The 19573-nt window shown below is 40.2% G+C and overlaps 1 protein-coding gene across 17 annotated transcripts in view; it reads left to right on the forward strand.

The window, feature by feature from the left end:
* Positions 1-19573, forward strand: part of ptprsa (protein tyrosine phosphatase receptor type Sa) — a 223294-nt gene that overhangs the window by 98508 nt on the left and 105213 nt on the right. For all 17 annotated transcript variants that reach the window (XM_052074413.1, XM_052074418.1, XM_052074423.1 and 14 more), the window contains 3 exons: positions 70-297; positions 11628-11773; positions 13248-13389. In XM_052074413.1, the coding sequence (XP_051930373.1) occupies positions 201-297; positions 11628-11773; positions 13248-13389 (385 nt within the window). In that variant the 5' untranslated portion in view covers positions 70-200. The remainder of the gene's footprint in view (positions 1-69; positions 298-11627; positions 11774-13247; positions 13390-19573) is intronic.

Raw genomic sequence — 19573 nt, forward strand, 5'->3', positions numbered from 1 at the left:
ATGGGGCTTCACACTGTCTGCAAACAAACACATTAACGTCGGCTCTTTTGTGTCTGTTTCTTCTTGTAGAGTGCCAAAGCATCCTGCCAGCAGAACTCAATCTTCCCCGTGCTGCTGGGGCTTCGGCTCTCCAGCCAGGTCACAGATAACCCCCCCTCCCCATCCCTGCCCCATCCTCCACACACACCCACTGGACCAAGATGGCCACAAGGTGTGCTACTCATCTCCCTTTTCCACTCCTGCTGCCTCTGACCACTCTGCTGCTCTCACTGCTGCTCACCGGCTCACACGCCTTATGTAAGTACCAGTCGAGTGCCGCGGCCCCTCGCAGTGACATTTGCTAACACTGGTTTAACTCTGACAAATCATTTGGTTGGTTTGTATAGTGCCCAACATAGTCATGCCATTGATAATGCCGTTCTTTTCTCTTGGTGAGAATATGTTCACGCGAGCCAACAGAATTCCAATTGTCTTAATCAAATAATTAAGAGATTGATGAAGAAAATCTGCATAGAATCTGCATTTTTTTTTTTTTTTTTTTTTTTTTCCAAGATGGCGCCCGAGTAGGCAGCCTTCGGCAAGTGCTCTTCAAGAGCCTTGCTTTTTTGTTCTTTTTTGCTGTTTTTGTCTTTTGTTTTGTCACATGTTGTTTGTTGTTTGATCGTGTGGACCTGATATGGACTGTTTTCAGCGCTTTTTGGCCACGACATTCGTCAAAGGAGCAGTATCTGTGCTTGGTGGTTGCGCCTTCTCGGCAGCACGCCTGTACCAGCACAGATTTTGATTGGGACGAATGTCGGCGCCATTGACTGTCGGTGCTGGACAGACCTGGGGCGCTTGTGTTTTTTGCGCCAGTAATGGGCAGCATTTTTCACAACCCCGATTTGTTCAGTGGCTATGTCAGCGCTGTTGGACAGTTGGCGTCGGTGCGGCTGGATGGATGGCCGCTGAAGTTGAGGATGAGGAGAGAGGCGAAGAGCACCGATGCGTATTTGGAACCGTGAGTCGCCGCTTGGAATTGAAGTGGATTTCCATGGGACAGGAGAAGTGAACCAATCTCTTTTTTCGTCAATGGATGCTACAGCTTCTTGTTGACTTTGAAACTTAGCTTGTAGCCGACGTGTGCTCATTTTGAGCATGACGTCTCTGATCCACTGGTTAAAGGACACTTTGATTCTCTCCTCTTTCATCTCAAACCGCTTCAAACAACAAAGCGTGTGACGGAAAAGTGGTTAGGACTGCACGACTGTTTGTGTTTTATGTTGTGTGTTGTGTTTATTATTTTACTTTATGTTAACTGTTTTGTAAAGCGCTTTGTTACAGCTGCCGCTGTTGTGAAAGCGCTATATAAATCAGCGTGTATTGTATTGTATTGTATTGTAGAAGCTTTTACATTTTGTGAAAGATGGTCACAACAGAGTGTTTTTACTTTTTGTTTGACGTAAACAAAATGATGGAGAAAAGTATGACACTAAAACGGTGCTCATCAAGGTCAGGTTGATGTCATCAATATTGAGAATATTGATGTCATTCTCAAAGATGGATTTTTGTTCCAGAATGATTGACATATGATCAGTGTCATGGGGGGAGGGGTATCCGTAAGGTTTGTTCAGCTGGAGAGAAAAGCATTTGCTGTCCAGCTAAACAAATTTTTCACTCCGTATGAAAGGTCAAGCAAATGGAAAATAAGTGATTTCGTTACATATTGTAACACTTGCACAGTAAAATAGTTCTGTCACATTGGTTTGGAAACAGCATGAGAGAGACATGTGTGGCAACCTGATCTGCATGTGGCTCTCACAAATATGCAGTGAAAGCCAGGCGAAAACACCTTTAGGTCAAACTATGTGCAGAGCTCAGGTTGACATGCTCAACTTTCCAAGTCCCATATTCTTCAAAGGTCAAGCAGCATGAATTACATTTCAGCAAAATACAGTTACGCGTTGATAAAATACAGTGACTCAAAATAACTGCTTCCGTTCTATATTTGAAGTCATTCAACATTTAATGGATTGTTTTTAATTAAATGGCATTTTATTGTTAGGTGCCGTCTAATTTCTGTATTGGTCCCAAAAGGATATCTTATCTTATCTTAAAAAAAGATGGGTGGATACAAAGGAACAAAAAAAAACATTGCCAGGGGGGAAAAACATTATGACCCGTGCATTGTGTACCCAAAACTATTTCAATCTGATTAAAATTAAGAGACAGTTGTTAGGTATAACCAAAAAAAAGGAAATAAATACATCCAAAATAAGTGCCTCCTTCACGGGTAGCTAAACTCAACTGGGGAATAATTGATTGTGGTCATGTGCAACAGAGCTGTCTTTCTTTGATTGCGTGGAGGTTTTGAAAGTCTGGTCACGTGATCGTGCAGTGTTTTCACTCAGCTGGTGGAAAACATTTCAAACTGCATGCAGAAAGGTGGCAAGGCATTGTTTTTTTTTCTTCCCATTTTGCATTTTCAAAGGATGAACGAACCATTTATTTTCAGTCAGTTTCAAACAAACGCTCCTCAAGTTTTTCTTTCTCACACACCATCATTAACTGTTCACATGTCTTCCTTGTCCTAATCTTTTACCTTTCTTCTAGAAACATACCTTCATCCCGTAATTTTGTTTGCTTGAACACCCCTCTCCCCCACTCCAATCCACACTCGGCTACGCACAGTGGCATTTCTATTTGGAAATGACCCCCCCAAAACATGTCAATCTTTCCTGCCGCTGTCCCCCTCTGCCCTCCCTTATTCATGTCCATAAATCACAAAGAAACTGAGCCCTTTTAATCAAAAGAAAAAGAACGATGGGGCAGTAAATCCCAATCACAAAACCTTCCATCATATGCAGGTTCATTCATATATTTCATTTCTGCAGGTGCTTCGAGAATACTGGGGGGACTTCGAAGATATTTATTGTCACAGACTTGTGGTATTATTCAACATTGCTATGCATTTATTCAACAAAAGGAAATAAGGAGGATGATAGAAGAATGTATGTGTATCCACATACCTACTTTGTCCATACATACAATCATACACACACACCCACACACAAACACACACACAGATACGATCCATCCATTTTCTGATCCACTTCTGCTTACAAGGGTTGCGGGGTGTGCTGGAGCTGCTGTCTTCGGGAACAGGCGGGAGACACCATGAACCGGTTACTAGCCAATCGCAGGGCACACAGAGACAAACAACCATCCACGCTCACACTCACACCTAGGGACAATTTCGAGTGTTCCATTATTGTTGTTGTTTTTTTTTTTTTTAACACCTTGGCACCGTGAGTCCGGCGCGCTTAACAGTCGAAAGCCGGGCCGCCCCTGTTCCAGATACCCAAAGATAATAACAAAAAGAATCCATCCATCCATCATCTGAACTGCTCAAGAGGGTTGCGGGCGTGTTGTAGCCTATCCCGGCTGACTCCGGGCAGAAGGCGGGGTACACCCTGAACTGGTTGCCAGCCATTCGCAGGGTCCACATAGACGAACAACTATTCCCGCTCACAATCACACCCAGGGACAATTTAGGGTGCTCCATTGACATGCCACGCCTGTTTTTGGAAATTTTGGGCACCTGGGGAAAACCCACGCAGACACAGGAAGAACATGCAAACTCACCACAGGGAAGCCGAAGCCTGGATGCAAACTCACAAACTCTACACTGTGAGGCAGACATGCTAATCAGTTGGTCACCATGCCGCCGAATGAAAAACATTAAGAAAACAATGTCAAATAAATGTATTGATTTACAAAATAGATCACTTTTACCTTTATTGAAATATTTTGATGATATGAGAAAGACAGCAAGGAGGAGGTTATTGTCATCAAGGGTGATCTTCCATTTTTCTACTTTGCTGCAAGTTCTTTTTTGGATTCTACGGTCTTTCCTTCTTTCTCAAAGGGCCGACATTTGGAGCATTTTTTGACCCCATGGTGGCTTATCGAGCAGTCACACGAAATAAATAAGTACACAAAAAGTTTTAAAGCTATGACAAATGCGCCGCAGCTTCACGCTGATGTTCACTCAATACGAAAGCACTCAATAGGTTACGCATGCGCATCAAATGCTTTTTACGGGGCTCAATTCTGGGAGCAGTACAGTCACATGGTTTTATACATAAACTGAGTGGATGTACGAAAAGTTTGACAACATTCCCGCAAGAACATTTGTCAACCAAAAAGTATGAAAACTAGGGCAGATAAAAAACCAGTGGCGGTTCTGGCATGAAAATACTGCGCTGAGTGGGCAGCCACACTGACTGATTTTGAAACAAAGCCAAAAAAGCATTGTACGTTTTCTTGTCCCTGTCTTGAAAGCTTTTCTTCTTTCTTTCTTGCCTTTGTTCACTGCCAATCATTCATTTTTTTCACACATTATCTTTTCCACTTCATTTATGTGTTAGTGACTGTTAAATTCAATTGAGATGTGCCCAGCCGTTGTGTGATCGGCTCTGAAAATTTGCTATCATCTCCAGGTTTTTTTTTTCCTCTGTAAAATGGGAAGAAAACAGGTTCATCTTTTATTTAGTCCCAGGCAGGAAGCCATTCGCCAAGAAGTCTCTTGGCACTTTTTGCATTCTTGGAAGATGGCAACAGTTTGGAAACCTTTTCTTTGGCCCCAGTTAAATAATTTAGAATGTTCAAAGAATAAACAAACGATCAGTAGAGAAGCGCAAGACCATAAAACCTAGACAGCACATCAAATAGGCTCACGAAGAGAACACATTTTTTCTGTAATATGGAAAAGAATATCCCATTTGCAATATTTGGAATGTCTACATTTGAACACATTCTCTTGAGGGATGCCAGATTTGAAAGCAAATTTACCTATGGGAAATCAGAATAATTATAAAAATAATCTGCAATTTCCAATCACATTCTAAAGTCATAGAGCATAGCCTGTTGTTTTTGTCACTCCACTTAATTGCTGAAGCTTTCAAGATCTTCTCTAAACTCTCTCTCTCTCTTTTGTTTTTTTTGCTGCTATTGTATGCTATCTCTCTCTCGCTCTCACTCTTTCTCTTTCTCTCTCTCTCTCTTTTTTTGTTTTTGCTGCTATTGTATAATTGCCACCGCGACACAGACAATCAACAGACTGATAAAAGGGAGACTTTTAGATTTGATTTTTAAGTTGAGAAATGACTGACAATGTCACAAAATGCTCTTGCAGTCCTGTCTTACATGTTTACCAGCGGAAACAAATGAACAATCTGCCCTTTAAAGCACATAAATGACTCTTTTCCTGGTCCATAATTCATTTTTTCCAGAATTTCTGTGGTGGAAATTGGTCAGTTATATGTATGGTAATTAATTCATACTGATGCAATACTAACATCCGTGGAACTAAAAAAAATAAAATAAAATTCTTCCATCAAAATGCAAATCACTCTCCTCATGCCAACACCTGACAGAGGACTGCCATCTCCTCCCACCACACAAAAGAAGCAACGGTATTCAGATGAGCCAACCCATCATGACAGTGCTCCCACAGCCAAGCAGCCATCACAGGCAAACAAATACCAAATTGGAAGACTGTGCAATCACAGTGAGACATTAAAACCTTACACTATAATCAACATTGTTTAGGACTTGTCGAGCGATGCAAATATGATTTTTTTTTTTTAATGAAATGCATTAAACTGGTCCGGTGACCACTCACATGTACAGTAAATAAAGACAGTGGTCCTTTTTTCACCAAGTGACAGATGTAGAAAGAAGAATCCTTGGGTTGGGCATTTGAATAAAGGACACTGGGCATCTATGTGGATGTACCTCAACTTCCAAGTAGTGCACTCCATTTCGACCCAGTTGTTTCAAGACATAATTATTGAACAATGAACTCCAGAGAGTCAATATAATTCTTAATAATCAGTCAATCAACTAATTTATTATTTGCACTTATCCCTATCAAATACCATCACAAATCATCAATGTCGTTTAGTTTTATTTTGCTTGATGCATTTCAATGTTCAAGCTCAAGATTTGTTCAGTGATGTGTTTGTGAATGTCCCACCGCTTCCCCCTCCCCTTTTGAAAATGTCTTTTTCTTTTCCACAAATGTTTCTTCCACCTCGAGTGTGTCTTGTAAACAATTTGTGTTGTTTTTGCAGCCCCTCTCTTCCTCCAGCCAAAGCGCAAATTAGAAATATATATTTTTCTCTCACTACCAAATTAATGGTATTACCAGTATCCTATAGAATGATTAGGATGGGTTCTGGAGAGAGTTCTGGCGGTGTCTGTGGGGAGGAGCAGCTAAGAATAGTAACCGCAGCCAAATTCTCTTGAAGGTTTGCGAGCGTGTGCGCATGTAGTGATTGTCATTTGCCAGACATTCACAGTTGTAATGATCGCTTCACTAACTGTGCACACACTGTGCACACACTCCCAACCTTCGTTACTTCATCATAAGGCCTACATTGTTGCTAGCTAGTAGAAACAGTAGCCTAAAATTATTTGTAAACTTGATTGGCTCCATAATGGCTCGACAGAGAAGCTCAAACGTTTGGTCTTTTGTTGTGCAGCTGCATTTCTGTCACTGCCATTATGTTTGACAGTTGGTCCAGTCTTCCTGTTCTGCTCCAAAACTGTTTCCTTGACATACTGGTATATCACCAAAAATTTATTTTCATCATAAAAATGAAGAGGATTGAGCCAGTTTATCAATTTTCTTTGAGGAACTTCATTATTATGCTTCATACCTCAAAAACGCAACCATTATGAAAAACGTAACCTTCCCAACTGTCAGTCGAAAATAAATTCTCGATCACAGTTTAAATTGCTAAAGCTCTGTTGCAACAGCATTAAATTTAAAACTGGATTTAATCTAGTTTTCGAGTTTAAATCTCTGTTGGTGCAATCCAGTTTTAGTGCCCCCCCCCCCACCCCCCCACACACACAGGTACATAAACATGGCCACACACAGGGACTTTTTTACCCACAATAGTTTCAGTGGGACCAATTTATGTGCATTACAAGCATGCAGCTCTGTGTAGAAATGCTGCCTCCTACCATAACTCTTCACATTTTGGTACTAATACTTCAGACAAGATTTCTACATCCCGTCATATGTCCTTCGTGGTTTGAATATTCCCACAAGTTTGTTTGCAGTGCAGTTGACATTTATGAGACACTGCATGATGCAATGGCCAAAGGATTTGTACAAGCCTATATGGTACTTCTTTTATACGACAAGCCATGATATATGTGTGACTCTTTTTGGTTATGTTAGTCAATTTCCTGGGACTATTCACGCTTATAGCTTGAAAACTTCATGGCGAAAAAAAAATTATTGGATAAAGTTGAGACCTAATTTCCATCAAGCCTTTTTTGAAAATTATAATATACCTAATTTAATGTTCTGAAAGGTAATTATGTAATAATTGTTCTGATTTGCATCAGTGCCACTAGAAGTGATTTGTGCAAAATAGTCCAAAATGTTTTTTTTTATCAACACACCACACCAATGTACAGTATAATATACAGTGTCTATGCCTCCTTTAGCATCATGGTAGCATGATCTAGCATCCATTATTAGATTGGATTGGATAAACCTTTTTGTCAACGGTACTGTCTGTGTAACATACAGCACAGATGAAATTTCTTCCCTCTCAACATAAAGTTTTCAAGTTATGAGTGCGAATATTCCCAGGAATTTGACTGACACAACCAAAAAGAGTCACACATATTTCATGGCTTGTCGTATAAGTGTAGAAAAGGTTGACCTTCCAACTTTACATTGGTATATATTTTTTTAAATAACGTAATATCTGATCTAATTTCTGTTCTAAATCATGTTAAAGCTACAGGTATGCTCTGCTTTCTGGATTAACATCCATGTTCGTCTTTCTCTCAAATCTAGAAACGATCTAAAATAAGCTGCAAACTTTGTACCAAGATTTCTATACTTAAAAAAAAAAAATCCAGATGGTTCAAGTTGTTTGGCCTTTGTTGGGTGAATGTGAGTGATGGTGTGTGAAAACCTACTGACAAGACAAGCAGTGGTTTGAAGTAAAAGCCTGGTTGCTATAGTGATGGTGCTTACCCGGGCAGCCTTTGTGAATTGGCTTTGATTGATGGTTTTTGTGTGTGTGTGTGTGTGTGTGTGTGTGTGTGTGTGTGTGTGTGTGTGTGTGTGTGTGTGTGCGTGTGCGTGTGCGTGTGCGTGTGCGTGTGCGTGTGTGTGTGTGTGTCTTAATGTGGAACAATTTGTAGTGGCGGGGGGCTGCAATTCAGACCTGGGCCTTCACTGAGGATTTAACACAGTATACAGTAACTATACGTAGTTAGACGTAGTCATTGAATAGTCTGAAATGTGTGTCGATAAGTCAAATGAACGCACACAGATGTACAAGTTGAGCTCTTATGTTGTGAATGCCCAAAGGCATCGTCACAACAAATGTCATTCCCATCATTTTTGCCCAAACTATCACCCAAAGGATAAAGTGCTTGAAATGTTGCATCTAATAGGCTCCTGCTCTTTTCAAACACTGAGTGTTAGAAAAAATATATATTTTTACACCGTGAAATATGCCAATTTTCCAGCCTCTTTCTGCAAATCACAGAAGGGCTTTGTGTCATTTTGCCATCCATTTTGCTAATTCAGTGGCTAATGCACTGCCAATGCACTGCCCCTCCTACCCTCTCCCCACCCTTTCCGTGCTCGCTACGTAGTCCTTGTGCTGTCTTTGTCTACCTTTTTTCCTGTAACTGTCATATGCTTATTTATGTGCTAGGGTCTTTTTTTATCCTGGACTTAAATTATCCTCGGAAGAGGATAGTTTGAGCGTGTTTTTTTTTCCCCTCTCCCTACCCAGCGTTTTCCTTTCTGAATTCTGATTGTAATTTTCCCATTGCGGGACAAATAAAGGATATCTTAATCTTAATGGCGACCATTTATGACCAAAGAAGGTTTTCTCCATCTATTACTGCATTAGTCAATAAAGACACCCTTGGTTCTCTCACCACACCGTCCTATCAAATCACAGTAAAGTAGTGGAAAATGGAGCTTTCTCATATTTATCTGTGGACCTTCGCTCTCCACTATTTTACAATCACATCACAAGTCTATTTTGTCTTATCGGGTCCAACAGAGGTAGCGGCCAGTAGCAGGTGGTAGCTGCATTAGTGAAGCGAACGTCTGTGCGCTCAGTGTGAGTTTTGCTTCTCCTGCTAGCCAGCAGCGTTTGCGTTGATGTCTTCTATTATCGGAGACTTGAAAGGGTATAGGAGCCCCCGTGACTGGCTATTTTGGCTCAGGCTGTCTCCCCCTGCCTAGCAGATAAAGCCAAGTTGTGTACCTATCGAAGCAGTTTTGTAGAGGAAGACTTTGGTCAGGACAACGATACAACTTGTCACATTCCCCTTTGAATGTCATCCGTTCGGTATTATAGTGGAATGAGACATTTACTTAAGATACTCCAAGCAAACAATATTGCATTCGAAGTTGAGTCTGGTGGAGATTTTGTTCAGCAATTTTCTAGGATATGAAATTTACAACAGGAAAGGTTCCTGGGAGAGCTCAATAATGCATAAATGAATTTGATAATTATATCCAGCTGTAATTATAACTAGCAAATAGAGCGTATCACATTTTACTGGCTGACAACCTACTACTTCAATAAAAAAAAGTTGAAAAAAAACGAATAGACAAATATGGAAACAAAAGGCCACTGCATTAAAACTATTTTAACTGTGGAAACGCTGCGTTGTCACAATCCAACCACTTTCACCTTTCAACTGCAAATAATGCGGCTACGTTCTAATTTGAGGGGACGCGAAAATGGTCAATGTTGGCAGCAAAAGCTCGAAGAGACAAACTGTTGAGGAAAAACTGTGGGAGGAGAAAAGCGCAATGTACTGAAGCGCATCTGTAATAACAGGGACACACCCATTCTTGGGCTGCCAACTGTTGCATGGGGAAAAGGAAAACATTGGTTGGTAGCAATTTAATGTAATAAGCTCATGGAATCAGAGAAGTGACTAATGAGAAGAAGAAGACAAGTGCAGGTGAAGTCTTTGTTAAGAAATCAAAATAAGAAATAAGGTTCGACCTGCCCGGAATACATCAGCAATTAAACTCAGAGCGGCATACATGTGCTGTCGGTGTATTTATTGGTCTTGCCTCCCATCCTATGTGCAGGGGAAATAGTCAAGACAGAAATGTCAAAGTGTCAGCAAAAGGAATCAAAGAGCATTTGCCTTCACAGTCACAGGTCACTTGTGTTGTTTTGCCTTTCTTTTTCTCAAGAGAGGGCAGTGCTGTGGAATTTCAAATGCAGCGGTAAGAAAAAAAAAACTTTCTCCTTGAGAATGAATAGTTTGAAATTGTTATTTTTGTTATAGGTCATCGATTTAGTTTTTTTTAAATACCTCCACTGGACATAAATGGTAACATATTTTTAACTTAAAAAATGAAAAATAAAGTTTGATCATAGCATTTCATATCTGAAGAGATCCTTCATAAAGTTCAAAGATACTTTGATAATGAAGGTAAATGAATCAACGAATTGCGACGGCTCAAATAATTTTCATCACTGTTGAATGGTTTTGTACTTTTTTCCCCATTTATTGTCATGTCTGAAATTATTTTCTGAAATAAAGAAAGTACACAAAGCGATCAGTGGGACACAGTTTTTTTTACTAGGCACTGAAAAAACTTCGTACTCTACAAAAATTGATTTAAAATTCTCCTGTCCTTGCGCTTCACTCGATTTTTCAAAAACTAAAATAAAGACATTGTTCAAGATTATATATAATTCTATCTACATAAAATCTTTTTATCTTATTTATCTATATTTAAATCATTTAAAGTATATTTCAAATATAATGTGTGTTCCGGGAAAACAATACAAAAAAGTGCAGTTCTTTTTTCTTTAAAAAAAAAAATACAAACATTAAAATTACCAGTAGTTACAGCTTGATAGTCTTCTTCCTCCTTCATCCCCGTGCTTCGATACCAAACTGCAAAAAAGTGTAGGGGGGTTAGAGATATGTCAACCAGTTGATTGTCTGGTTAGAGAATCAAGGGGGAAAAAATCCAATCAGGGAGCTCACACTCTATAGCTTTTGCCGTTAAAACAACATCAAAAACTCTTGCCTTCTATAGAACAGTTGTGCTAAAATGTCAGAATGAGATCTGTTTTCCATTCTTACCTCTTAAGCCTCTTTTTCTAATGTAAGAGTAACGATCACTCCATATGTGAGTTTCATACAACTGCAGCCTACTCAAAAGTACATGTTGAACAACTTCAAGTTACAGCGTGACTAATGTTAGGTTTCCTTCTTCATCTATGGGGATTGTTTTTTTTTTTCCCCTGACACATTTTATTCAGCTCAAATAAGATAGGCGTGCGATACAGAACAAGCAACTGTGGATCTGCCACAAGAGGAGAGATGCTAGTGTGGGTTTTGTTCACATTAAAGTATAACAACCATCACTGGCATTATGTCTTTTAGTCGCTGTGTGGCCACAGATGTGTTGCGCTTTGCGATTTCTTTGAAATGTAAAGTTCATTATAAATGACTTCTTGTTTCTCTTATTAGATGGATTAATTTGCCTCATTGCGTTGACACATTTGTTGCCATCAATTGCTCATATTTCTTCTTCCTTTCCTTCCTTACAGCACCACCACGGTTCACAAAAGTCCCTGTTGACCAGATAGGTGTCTCCGGGGGTGTCGTGTCCTTTGTCTGCCAGGCGACAGGTGACCCCAAGCCAAGGGTTAGCTGGAATAAGAAAGGCAAAAAGGTCAACTCCCAGCGTATAGAGGTGAGTCAATTGGCAGAGACATTTTTTTGCTTAGGGACTGCCTCTGATACCTCACAACACTACACCATCGACTTCTAAAAGGAAGTATCAATATTTCACGTTTCTTCTGACCACTTCTTCAAGGCTCAATCCATATCAGCGTTAGGTGAGGACAGCAATTCCAAACAAGACATGGACTGCCTGCAAATACTGTATTCTTTTTACACACCTTTGACAGCATCGTTTTGATCTCTTTGCGCCGCTTAAAAAGGCAATTTCGTGTTCATTTCTTTCCGCACAGTTTCAGAAATACAAAAGGTGTTCAGTTTGTAAGGGACAGGTTGTTCTTTTACCTTCGAAGAATTTTGCACGTTCACCACAAGATTATCGGGCAGTAAGTCCATGCAAGGCCTGGTCTGTCACTATTTTAACTCTGTCTACTCTACACTAGAAGGACTGATGTCATACTCGCTAAAAGTCGTGCTGCGCAACGTAATTCAGCCGTGTCTTTGCCTGCGTGCTTTCGGCATATTTATTCCCATGTCTGTTGTTTAGATTTTAGGAGGCCTCCCGGGCGGAAACACAAAAACTCCTGACTGATGCTCAGTGGTGTCGTTAACATCTGCATTGCGAAGAGATCGGTGTACAGTACATATGCTGCAGTGTCCTGGGAACCGCATGGGGCGTGGGGCTAAAAATGCAATAAATGCCAACATCATCAGGGGAGACAAAAAGTTGTGCTCTCCTCCTTTGTCGCCTGTTAAGCGCAAAACAAAGCCAAGAGCGTGATGGAACTTGCACAGATGCACATTTCTTTTGCCGCTTTTATCATTAAAAAAAAATATTGGAAGGGTTTTTGAAGTATTATTATTTTTTCCCCCGACTTTTTCCAGCCTCAAGACAGATGCTTTGATATCGACCGTGATGCTCTGCTCTGCAGTGTTTTTGCCTAATTAGCTGCTCAGCCCTGAGACTCGCAGCAATGGAGCAGCAGGCTGGTCAAAACACATATTTAAATCTTCAAGTTTAGCTTCAACCTTAAGATCTCTGCAGGAAAGGCCCTCTTTGCTTCAATGATAACCTGTCTTTGGAAAAAAAAGCCGGACTTTCTTTTGACTGGCCATCTCATGCTGTCAGCTTTTACAGCTTGAGAAAAATATATGTTTGAAAACCAGCTGGTTGCATAGGGATTCAGTGCACTAGTGTAGTACCTCTCGCATTGTGTTGTGTAATGTATGTTGTGTCAACTAGAGGTGTCAAAATGAAATCAGTTAAGCAACAACTAGTCAATTATCAAATGGATCTATAAGTATTGGCATACTTCTGCTAACTGATTGATGATGGATGGTCACAGATGTCACACAAAGGTATGACGTCATTGGTTACTGTTAAGTAATACAGAATTGCCCTAACACTTTCAGACTTTCAGATTCTACTTTTTTTTGTTTTAATTTAAATTCCACATGTTGAACAATGATTACATTTCAACCAACAGAACATTGAATTCGACGAGGGCGCCGGCGCCGTGCTCCGAATTCAGCCTCTCCGCGCACCGCGTGACGAGAACATCTACGAATGTGTGGCTGAGAACAGCGAGGGCGAGATCACAGTCAATGCCAAGCTGTCGATCATCCGAGGTGAGTCCTGCAGTATGAAAGAGTATACAGAGGGGAAACTACATAATAAATCACAAAGTGGACATCAGTGAGCTCTCACTGTGTATTTATGATGATATCTTACCTTGACAGGAAGTTATTGTCGTGCATTTGTCCGGGATGACGGCGATCTTTTGCTGATCACATATTGAACAAAATTCCGGTTGTGACCATGCAGACTTCAAATGGTTGCACATGATGACAGTGTTTGAGAATTTTGTTTCTTGTCCAAAATGTTTTACGGGTTGTTTAGGTATTTAGGTGTTTATCAAACAGCATACATTAAAATTGCACACATAACACTTTTGTCAGTGTTAACAGAAGAATAGCAAAATTCACTTCATTCTGAAAGGTCAAGATTTTTATACATTAATTTGCAATAATATCGTGATTGCAAGCTACTGGGTACTGTGAGAAAACAAAAACAATATTTCTACTGTGTAGCCTACCTTAAGGCATTATAACAAACAGATTGGTTGAAAGAAGGCTGTTTGTTTTTATTACAATTCTGAGGTAATAATCCACCATCCACTCATGGAAGACCTTCTGTTTGACTATAAATGCAAGTGTCTGTGAGCAGAAAGATGTTGATAGACACAAAAATGTGATTATCAGGTAACGGACATCTCAGGTTTGCGTTAGCCTCCTATAGGTGTTAGTTTCTTTTTACGTTCTACCATATGTTCTGAGAGGAAAATAACACACATTCACACAGATTTTTGTATTCACGTGCACACACACACACACACACACACACACACACACACACACACACACACATCCCACGTCCTATCTGTTCTCTCCCGCTGCCATCTGCCATGGACTGGATGAAGCAGAGCTATAGTTGGCTGACAATGCACATGGTAGGCCCTGCTGGCTGTCAGAGGGATGAGGTGGGATGTGTGTTGGGGGTTAGGCCAGGCTTGCCCAGCATGCTAAAAAAAACAAAAAAAACACCCCCCCCCCACACACACACACACACACACACACACACACAAACATATTTTTAAAATTGAATACTGTTGTCAGTATAGTGCTGCAAATGCTTCAGCCTTGAAAAGGGCATCGATCTTGACTTGTTTTTTTTTTTGACAGTTTGTGGAATTGTCATATAATGCTAGATTAAGTCATGTAAAGGTCCCACTCAGGGATAGGATTTTATTTGCCGGAGAACTATTACAATATGTTGCTTTATTATTCAAACCCCGTTCAGCAAAATACCGGACACGGATGGACTGATAACAGAAAAACCGAAACACATCTCTGTGTAAGTTTGAGTCTGCGGGAGTGTCTGTGGGAGTAAACATGGGGCAAATGTTGAGCGATCTACAGGAACATAAGATAAAAGTGGAGTCAAATGAATTTGACAGTGTCTTCCAGATTTCAGAAGACAACATCTTTACTGCAAAAACAAAAAAGGAAAGAAACTTACTTGGGGTGTGGTAGTTGCCTTTATTTTCCAACTGAAAGGCATCTCTTGTCCGCATCTCAGTGCAGGACATGGAAACAGCCCATTTTACTGCCTGTTGTTTTACAGTAAGTTCACTCAGTCTCAGGTGTCTCTTTCTCCTTTTGGTTTTGTCTTAGCAAAAAAACAAAACTGTATTCTAATTAAGTATCATATTTTTGGTGCTTCTTTTAAGAGAGGATTGAATAATAAAAAGAAAAGGCACAATGTTAAGAAAGAGGATTAAAAGAGGCATCTTCTGAGGTGAGGAAGGAAGTAAAGCTCACATTTTGCTGCATGGAAACGAAGGCAAGGAGAGATGGAAGTGGCACAAACCAGATGAGCAACAGACAGGAAAATAAAATGAGGACTTGGATGGAGATGAAGGGGGACGAAAGGGGCAATGTGGAATAGGTGAGGAGGGAAAAAAAATCATATTGGCTCTTGGAACAGCGGCAAAGCTGATTATGGGACATAGGACAAGCTGCATGGGACACATCGACATTAAAGAGAGCGGCCGTGTTCTGGGCTGTCAAGATGGCTGGTTTGGCCGGGTATTTGTCGGCAGTGGACTGTGGGCATAAATATAACGTTTGTATGGTCTTCACAGAGTAAAAGCATGGTACACAGCCCTGCTGGGCTCCATCAGTTGGTATAGTATGAGACACTGAGTGAGTGCAAAATCTGTGTGCAACATTTTGTGTATCAGGCACTTCAGTGCCAATTATCATAAACAAATAAATAAATGAATAAAATAATTTTGTGCAAAGGTACCATCATTTCAAGACTAAAAAGCGCACCCGATTATAACATTAAAAGCATATTAAAAGCAATGGGCTGCTCCCTTGACACTCTGGAGGAGGTGGGCAACAGAAGGATGCTAACTAAGCTAAAAGCTATGATGGACAGTCCCTCCCACCCCCTCCAGCCCGCCGTGACAGCACTAGGTAGCTCCTTCAGCCCGAGACTGTTACACTGCAAGAAGGAGAGATACCGACGCTCATTCCTACCGACTGCTGTCATGCTGCTGAATAAAAATAATAACAATAATAATAATAATAATTACATGATGTGAAAAACAATTGTAAATAGCACTGCGATTTATCCATTTTGTATTTATATTGCACTTAATTGAAAGGTGTTTGTTTGTTTTTTCTTCTTTCTTCTTTCTACCCACATTCTTGCTGCTGGAGGCTGTAAATTTCCCCAGTGACGGACAAATAAAGGATATCTTATCTTATCTTATACAAGGGACGCTTAGTATTATTAGCCGAAGGTCTCCATGTAATAACATGGGGTATATACAAACATAAAAGTCACACAGATGATTATTTAAAAAAAAAACTTTTCATGATCTTAAACATGGTAAAGGTTTTTTTTATCTTTCCCCAAACCTAGCTCGTTACTTAGTAGCCTCCCAGAAATGCCCCTGATCGCTATCATTATCTTCCTCTTCCTGCACGCTTAACCCCCCCAAAGCCCTCTTCACCAGCCCCAAAACTCCTCTGACACACTTTCTCACTCAGCCTCGCTTTCATTGTCGCTGATGTCAGTCAACAAAACCAACAAATTCTGGGATGAACTTGAGCTGTCCTCTTCGACAGGCAGAAGTGCAGCCTTTCGAAACCCATTGCTGATAGAGGCTTTCGTGACACTGCTCTACGCTATCAAGATCCACCGGCAAACCTCAGCAATAGTTGCACTTGTAAGCATTACTCGTTACGCTTCACTCACGCTTCGCATGTCGGCAGTTTCAGTTCACGAAAGGCTCCCACTGAACTACACAAATTAATTGCTTACCAGGACGGGCTCGGGCAGTTTCATTTTTCCTCTGTGGGGTGTTCGGTAAAATTCATTGGTCAGATGTGAGGAGACTATCTGTACATATATTGGCTGCGTGAAGCCTCCTCAGTACAATTCCATAGATAAACCGGGACACATTAAAAGCCACAGGGTTGGAAGCATGGGGAAAAAAAAGTAGAGCCATATATATATATATATATATATATACAGTATGTATATATCTATCCATCGATATACACACAGATATGACAGTTTAGTTTCAGTGCCTCTTGTATTTGTCTGTGTGTGGCAAGGGCGAGTTTAATTCTCTTTCACAGCGATGCTGTCTTGGCTTCTCCCAAACCTGAGCTGAATAGCCAAGATACTGGCCATCTGGCTGCACATAGTCTTCTGGGAGTTATTGGAAGGAGGGCCGATGAGCGAACAAGGCGTACTCTTGAGAGCCGACCGAGCATGATGGTTGAGCTGTGTTTTCTTTAGTGTTTGTTTGTTGCTTTTTTTCACGCAAGACTGTCAGGGGTATGATAACTTTTCCACTTACTATCCTGTCATTTCCTGCTGTTTAGACAAATCGAAGTTTTCTGTTTTGTTGACTTGACTTCGACCATGCTGGAGCCTGTGCCCTTGTGATTACTACTGTATGAATGGATTTGCATCGACAATTTTCTCAAGGAGCGAAAGCTGTGATTGATAGACGCTTTAGTTGTATTCACTTTGTCAGTATTGCAAAAGTAGTGGAGTATAGCATGCAGGCACTCCAGTGAGGGGTACTTCGGTTTACCACTCCCAAGCAGGTGGAACCAATCAAACCCTCTCGGTCTCTCATCACAATCTCTCTTAAGTCTTTCCAAAGCTGTTCCACTCTCCATGCCAAGTTCTAAGCCGAGTTTTTATCCACCGCACTGATTCCTTAAATATATTTTTAGCCTCCCTCCTCCTCATGTGTGGGGTAATTTACCATTGGGTGGAGAGGGAACAGGTAAATATATTTTTGTCAGCATAGTGTATACTCATGTTTTGTGTTGTTAGGGTGATGTTTTTCAGGCTGCCAATTTGGCAAGTGGATTTTGGTATCGTGCTAGTAAGTAAACGTCTGTTTTGTTAAAACAATAATCCATCATGTAAAGGTGTCCATTTTGCAATTGTCTGTTGTGTTCATTTTTTTGTAGTATGTTTCAACACTATATTTATTTTGTATTTTAACATTTATTGTTTCACACCCTTATTAGTTTGTGTGAACTCGTTAGAACTTAATGATTTGCACAAACAAGTTGCAAAGTTGCTCAGCAAACTTGTCATTAGGTTTGCTAAAACTGTGTAATAAATGAAGTATGATGAAAAAATAAGACACATTTATCAAGAATTATATCATTATACTTGGTGAAATTACCGATACAGAGTATCTTAACCAGCACTTTACTACAAATCTTCTGATGAGCAGGAAAATATTTCGTGTCTAATGTTTTAATACATATTTTGAATGAGGCACTTTATTATTATTATTTTTTTTTTACAGCCATCATGTTTTGTTTTGTTTTGTTTTGTTTTGTTTTGTTTTGTTTTGTTTTTTTGCAGGAATGCACATGTGCTTTGTAAAATATGTCAATGTCTGAAATATATTTCCAGTATGACACAAAGGCTGACTGTCATGATTCGGTTTAGGGACCAACAGGTGGCACTGTAGGGCTCCCCCGGCAGCTGCACACCTTTTGGTCATTTGGTAATTAGTTGTATAAAAGGACTCCTGCCCGAACACTCGGTGTCGGGTCATTGTTGTTTCTTGCTACTGTCATGTGTGTTGCTGTTTGCTCTTGGTTTCTGTCATGTTTAGTTCATTGTTATGTTTTAGCGTTAGTCATCGTTTTTGTTTGATATTTTGGACATTGTGTGTTATGGATTTAGTTTTCTTTGTTTTAAATACAATTCTTCAAATACACCCCGCTCCTCCCTCCTGCCTGCTTTTTGGGGTCCAACACCACCTCGCAGCGTGACACTGATGAAATGATGTTTTACTTAATTGGACTCTCTCTCCACTTACATCGGCTCAGTGTGAAACAGACTCCCTTATTGCAGCTATTTCCTGCATACATTGCTTTTCAAAAGTGCTTGTCAAGCATCGTTGTTTAATTTACATTGCAACGTTGAACATTCGCAACCTGTTAAGCATTTTTTCTGTTTGTTTTTTTTCTTGTGGTGATTTTTATTTCTAAATGAGAGTTGTCGATATTTGCGAATAAGCAAGTGAGGATGTGCATGTGATGCAAAGTTTTGTGTGATTGGTTTGCCATTTGCCATTTTAAGCACTACTCGGATTGATTGGCAAAATTCCAGAGAAATTACAATACTCAGTCATAATTGCGAGAAAGCTGTGGCAATATTATTCTTTCGCAGAATTCATAGAGACTCCTCATGTTAATTAATTTTTTTAGGTTACTATTTCAATATTCCAGAATGAAAAACATTACTACAGTTTACTAAATGTACAACATAGTTAATTTTGGAGGGAATGCTTGTTGAGTGTGGTCCTCTCTTTCCTGTTCTACGGTTACAACATTATCCAAAGGAGCTGCCTCTGGAACACCGTCGGCGTGCACTGGTTGAACCTCACCACCAACAAAGCAGTGCACCCTTGGGCCGGCAGTCCAGTTTCAGTCACTTAACAGACATGCGCCGTGCATTCCAACTTGTCGGACATATTGTGTGTCTTCTGAACAATTTTCTCGCCAAGCAAGTGATACAATGGAGAAAGATGCTATAAACGTTTGCCCTTGGCTTGTAATCTTGCAAGCGATTCTCCGGTGCTCTATCTTACTTAGATAGTTTCTTGTTTTATTTGCATTGTTTTGGTCTGTATAGTGACATGTTCCAGTGTTGACCTTTTTCATGTTTCTTTTAGAGAACAATGTGATTGCACGG

The sequence above is a fragment of the Hippocampus zosterae genome, chromosome 8 (assembly GCF_025434085.1).
Source record: "Hippocampus zosterae strain Florida chromosome 8, ASM2543408v3, whole genome shotgun sequence".
NCBI classification, from domain to species: domain Eukaryota; kingdom Metazoa; phylum Chordata; class Actinopteri; order Syngnathiformes; family Syngnathidae; genus Hippocampus; species Hippocampus zosterae.